Source organism: Halyomorpha halys, unplaced genomic scaffold (genome assembly GCF_000696795.3).
Source record: "Halyomorpha halys isolate HHAL.00 unplaced genomic scaffold, Hhal_1.1 Scaffold366.1, whole genome shotgun sequence".
Classification (NCBI taxonomy): domain Eukaryota; kingdom Metazoa; phylum Arthropoda; class Insecta; order Hemiptera; family Pentatomidae; genus Halyomorpha; species Halyomorpha halys.
This window is the reverse complement of record NW_027107323.1, coordinates 1,049,362-1,055,297: the sequence shown is the minus strand read 5'-3', so window position 1 is coordinate 1,055,297 and position 5,936 is coordinate 1,049,362. Positions and strand designations below refer to the sequence as shown.

At 29.5% G+C, this 5,936-nt stretch overlaps 1 protein-coding gene across 1 annotated transcript in view; it reads right to left on the bottom strand.

Annotated features, from left to right (window-relative positions):
* Positions 1-2,083: 2,083 nt before the first annotated feature.
* Positions 2,084-5,936, bottom strand: part of TrpRS (Tryptophanyl-tRNA synthetase) — a 7,190-nt gene continuing 3,337 nt past the window's right edge. The window contains exons 4-7 of the mRNA XM_014422340.3: positions 5,175-5,385; positions 4,603-4,776; positions 3,055-3,195; positions 2,084-2,744 (exon numbers count right to left, since the gene is read on the bottom strand). Of these exons, the coding sequence (XP_014277826.1) occupies positions 2,571-2,744; positions 3,055-3,195; positions 4,603-4,776; positions 5,175-5,385 (700 nt within the window). The 3' untranslated portion in view covers positions 2,084-2,570. The remainder of the gene's footprint in view (positions 2,745-3,054; positions 3,196-4,602; positions 4,777-5,174; positions 5,386-5,936) is intronic.

Here is a 5,936-nt window from a genome sequence, read left to right as displayed (position 1 = left end):
TTTGGTGTGGTTGGGGACAGTGGCAAGAATGGAAGGATAGTCGAAATTAAAAGTATGGTTCAGGTTTAATGAGGGTTCTGATAATTTAGATGCAAGTGGATTACAGGAGTTGATGGAAGTTTTGTGCCGAGAAATGCGGTTCCCAGAAGCCCATTTTTTTGTCATATCTTTTATTCTTCTTTTTCTAAATTCTCACATTTTTTATTTTTTCATTTAATTTATTCATTTATATATTTTATTTTTTATTTTTATATACACTATCCTTCCTGTTTCATTTATATTCATGTATCTATCTTTTAATTTATATTCATCTGTTATCTCCTTAAGTGTACTTATATTAATTACTTTATTATTAATTTTCTATTATATTTTACACTTTTCTGTATCCCCGCTCATTTGGTATATTTTGTTTCTTAATTACTTACACACATTGTATCCCATTATTTTATACTTTACTTTTCCTTTGTTTCTCTATCTGTTTTAATGTATGTATTTAATGTATATTTCCATTTATTGTTCACCTAATTTAAATACTGTTCTATCATGTTTACTTTACAAATTATTTTCGTTATTGTGGCACAACTGCCGTCCCCACTCCTCCCAGTACCAACGGTCATTTTTGTTTTGACTGCCGTCAAAATAAGTATGCATTCTGTCTCATCATTTGATTTGTATTCTTTTTTCTTTTTACATCTCTTTATTTGTATTTTCTTTAATATTTCTTTTCTTATCTATCTGTTACTATTACCCTTTACATTTACTATTTACTACCTTTAATTTTTCTTATTATATCTTACTTTTTTACATTTTATACCCCTGTTATTTTACACTTATGTTTTTGTTTTCCTTTTGTAACTATGTGTTTGTATCTTTTTTAGCCCTGACGAAGCCCTGCAACGTGGGGCGAAACTTGGCTCAATAAAATAGTATAATTATCTACTATTTGGGTTTTTTTTTACCGCACCCAGACCATATTCCATTCACCTATACACACGGTCAATCAATAATCTTCCAGTAAAAAATATATGGAAAGTAAGAATCACTAAAGAATTAAATAATAAAACAATTCCTAATAATTTAATGAGTTTTATTCATTCATAATTTTACTTGTTTTTTAACTAAAATAATAATAGATTCAGTTTTTTGTTGAATGAGGCACTCATAGACATGTTAAAAAAAATTAAATCATTTAGAGTGTAAAAAGGTTTGTTTTATGACTAAGTACGTCAATTAATAGTTTTATTTAACAAGAATTCACAGGCCAAGAGAGTTTTTTTATTAACGGAAAAAAAAAAATATTTGTGATGTTGACATTTTATAAATATGTAATATATTTTTATATTTGTAAATGAATTGTTTGAACAAATAAAGACTACATAAGAATATCCCAATCCAGTTTAAGCTTCTCTCTTACAGGCCGGCAAGCTTTTGCATTTCTGATAGTGACTCACTCAACCAAAGAAATTCTCTTTGTTCATTACTTCAAAAGAAACAGCAAGCTAACACACTACTAGTAGTACATAAAACTACCACAATTTTGGTACTTAGTCTTGTTATTCTTTAAGATCTCCTTTGGGTCTCTCCTCCTTCTTTAATAGCTGTGAGCATAACCAATGGCAAATAACCTACAGATGCTTATCCTTCTGCATTGACCTAAACTTTTAGAACTCGTTTTCCCCTATTTACCTGTTGACCTACAGAGTGTGGCTACCATCCTGCAAGAATATAGAGCAAATAACCTTAAAAATTACTTTCCTCTCACTCGACTTTGGGCGAATATCCTACAAAATGTGGGCTAGGATTCAAGACGCATACCATTAAAATTCACCTATCATATGGTGGTCGGTAGATTGACTACACCTCACCAGATCCTCCAGCCAATTCACTTCCAGTTCAGCTAATCAATCCTTAACTGAATAAGTACTGTCTTGAGGCCTTCTGATACTTGTACACCAAACTTCCTACATTAGTGCAAGAACTGAATACATACCTCAATACATCCATGCACAATTTGTTCTAGGGGAGAAAAATAAAGTAATACTTAAAACATATGGAATGTAAATCATTATAATAATTACTACAATCTCATGATACTCATTTATTTCAAAGTAAAAAATAAGATATCTTGCATTGTCCTGAGTTATAATAATTTATAAATAAAAATAAAATGGATTAATTTACAAAACAAATTTTTAAAAAAGTAAATAAATATAAAATTACTCTTACAGATCAAACAAAAATGTATAAATATTAAAAATAAACTAAAACTTTAATAGCAAGTCAGAATATAGTCGTAAATTTTTTATCAAATGACAGTTAAAGGGCACCAAAAAAATAATTGAAAATTTGTTTTACATTAAAATTGGAACAAAAGAAAAATTAATTTTAATTAAAAATACATATGAACTTTTTGCAAAGCAATAATGCATAAAGGCACTTGAATAAGAAAACTACTTAGATAGGAGTGAGGAGGAAATAAAACCTAATCAATTGGATTTTAAAATGAATAGCAAATAAATAGGGAATGCAAATAAATGCAATAAATAGGCAAAATGGACGATAACTGACAACTATGATTGGTGGGGTGAATGTTTGAATTTAAGAGGCCGTAATGACATAAATTCGTCAACTAAGTCTTCAGTAACCTTTGCTCGTCTCTGTTGATGTTCTGTAACAATTGGTGTAAGAACATCAATCAAAGTCTTCTTCAACTCACCGGTCAGCATTGCACCAGACTCATAGCTCTAAAAAATAAAAATAATAACAAATAAAAAAGACTTCCATTTCAAATAAGTTGGATTAACTACTGATCAGCTAACTTTCGACAAGTAAAAGGTCATTAAAACAACAAATGTAACAAAAATAAAAATATGTATAAAGAATCAAAAAAATTTTTTTTTTATAATGAGTGAAGAAAAAATATTTCTTCTACAGTACCAAAAAACCCCTCAAAATTGAATGTTTCACCATAAAAAATGAATAAGTAAGAAAAATCATGAGTACATTTGCAGCATGTAGTATAAAAATTTGTACTTAGCTAAATAAATAAAAAACCTTTTTGATTTCTTCAAGTTTGTCATCATCTTCCAGGAAAAACCTCAAGTATTGATACGATATGTCTACTTTTGTGTTGCCACCAAGTTTTCTGTGTTCTTCAATAGAAGCCTGGCCTCCGGAAAATGCATACTTATTAACCTAAAATAAAAGAAAACATGAGTCTTACACCAAGGTTATTAAAGAAGTTATATATTACAAAGGTCATTCAAAGAAGAAGGAGAATGTTAAGCTATTGGTCAAGAGATAGAGTGAAGTGAATTTTGGGTAGAACTGGTTTTGGGTAGAATATTCGAAGGAAATTATGTGAGTGGGGGCCCAGCTTGGACAGCCGACAAGTGGAGCAGTAGCAGCAAAGATAAGTGAGAAAGTAAATTGCGCATAATAATTAAGTTTTTGACACAGCAGGGGGTATACCCTGCTGATACTGTACAGAGATCATGGGCACAAATTGGTAGGAACATCCTTTCATTAGTGAGAGTGTTTCATTGGCACAAAACTTTCACAAAAGACAAGAAAATATGAAAATATACAACAAACTCACAATCGCTAGACAACAACTATTTTAACAAAAACCATAATGAAGATATGTGTCACCTAACCTACAATAATTCAGAAATCCATGAATGTGTTAATGCTACTACGTGATTATTAAATAAAAAAGAGGTGAAAGAAGACACGAAAATCAAGGTGCATCTACATGTACCACTGCTCACATATTCCTCTGAATCCTGGAGGTTATATTCCTTAGGTGATGCGGTAATATTCTTAGAATGCCAACCATCATCTTTTCAGAAAACCCTATGAAGCCAAGGTAGAGCAGACATGGCCAAGAGGTAAGAATCACCTGGGAGTAAACCATCTAGGAAGCCCTATGTAGAAGAAACCTAAATTGGGAAGAGAGAAGAGTATTCATAGTTAACAGAAACAAAAGGAGGCGGCTACATAAGCAGGTACGTTATGTGGTAATGAGAATTTTAGATTATGATAGTAATTTTGGGTTATCATTTTAAATAATGATCCATTGTAATCAACCAAGAAAATACAAATTTAACCCCTCTTTTTATTCTTCCTGTAAAATTTGTAATTTTACTTGTAAATTTGTGTAGAATCCAAAAATCAAATAAATAAAAAAAATTGCATGTCCGAGTTTGCAGCTTTTTTCCAAGACTACTATGTCAATTTGTTCAAGTTTGATATCAAAATCATAGGCATCAGTATCTCTCTCTGAATTCCTAACTCAATATTTAAAAGTTTCAAATATCTCAGCCATTTATTGCTACAAGCTATCATAAAAATAGAAGAAAACTATAAAATGTTAATTCTATGACTAGTCATTCATCACAGAATGTTAATAACATCAAGTTTCATATAATAGCAGTTAACAGGGGCACTCAAAAGGTTTATTTTAACTGAAAATTCATCTCAGGTCCTACAAGAATGCTATTTTTCAGTACTATTTATCAACAACAGATCAAACCACCTAACCCAAAATACCATATTACAATAAAAATAGAATTTTAGCTATAAATTGTGAATCATTTATACCTTAGTTTTTATTTGCTTTGGTGTGTCAGTCAAGAATATGGCAGTATTTGAATCTGAACCAGACATCTTTGTATGAGCACCTTGTAGAGCAGGAATGAACGTAGAGTGCAAAAGTGCAGGTTTTGAATAACCAAGTCTGGGAGCCACATCACGTGTCATACGAAAATAGGGATCCTAAAAAGTTAATAAATAGTTGATAGTTTTCAAATAATGAATAATAATAAAATTGTTTTCAAATAATGAATAATATTTGTACAATGAACATATAGCTTTGTTAACAAATTTTATTGCATATATTCGTCTTAAAATAACACAAATTTATAATATTTAGATACAGAAATAAATTATTAAGATATTTTAATAAAGATGAATTAAGGGAGCCTAACTTAGTAGTATTCTATTGAAGATTAATTATATAATAAAAGTTAGTGATGGGAAAAATAAATTTAATGAATAAATTTAACCTATGAACTCAAAAAAATTGTTATCAAATTGGCTTATTAAGTATAAACTAAACTAATATACTACATAAGTTAATACTTAAGTAATATCGATCAAATTAGTAAACTTACCTGATCTATTGCACATGGAATCAAGCATGGTATTTTATTGTTACCAAAGATAAAAGGAAAACTAGTTGAAAATGATGGTGCAGCTTGAATTGCTGGAAAACTTATTTTTCCAATAACATCACTGTCTCCAAATCCAAATATACCTTTCACTTGATTAAAAGTAACACATTTTTGAATTCTTAGAATGTTTTCATAAAAGTTTGTGCATCGGCTAAAAATGAAACTTTGTTTAGAAGAATTAATAACTCAAATTTTCAATTAATGTTCAATAAATAAAAGAACCAAAGTGATAAAACAAAAAAAAAAGTCATATCCTATCATTTTATATTATTTGCTTGACTATGCCTATATTTTGTAAGATTTAAAAAGAAAAGTCTAAATAGATTTAAGTATGCTCTGTAGTCTGCAACCTAATGGAGTTTGGCAGCACAACTATTTTTTTAATAAAGTTTTTCTCCCCTTCTTCATTTCTAAATAGTAAAGCAATGCAAGAATCTGATAATTCTGAGATATTTGTTGATTGTAAACTGATATACTTTTAAAAGGGTCAGAAGAATTTTTTTAACTGAAGTAAAGACCGATTGCATACTAGTTTCTTTTGAGTTGATAAAGACTGCATCTCCCTTACATATCGAAACATTTTGAACATAATAAAATCCACATAATACTTTGTTTTTTCACTTTTTTCTGCATTTCAGAAGCCCATTTTCTTGTCATATCCTTTATTCTTGTTTTTCTAAATTCTCACATTTTTAATTTCTT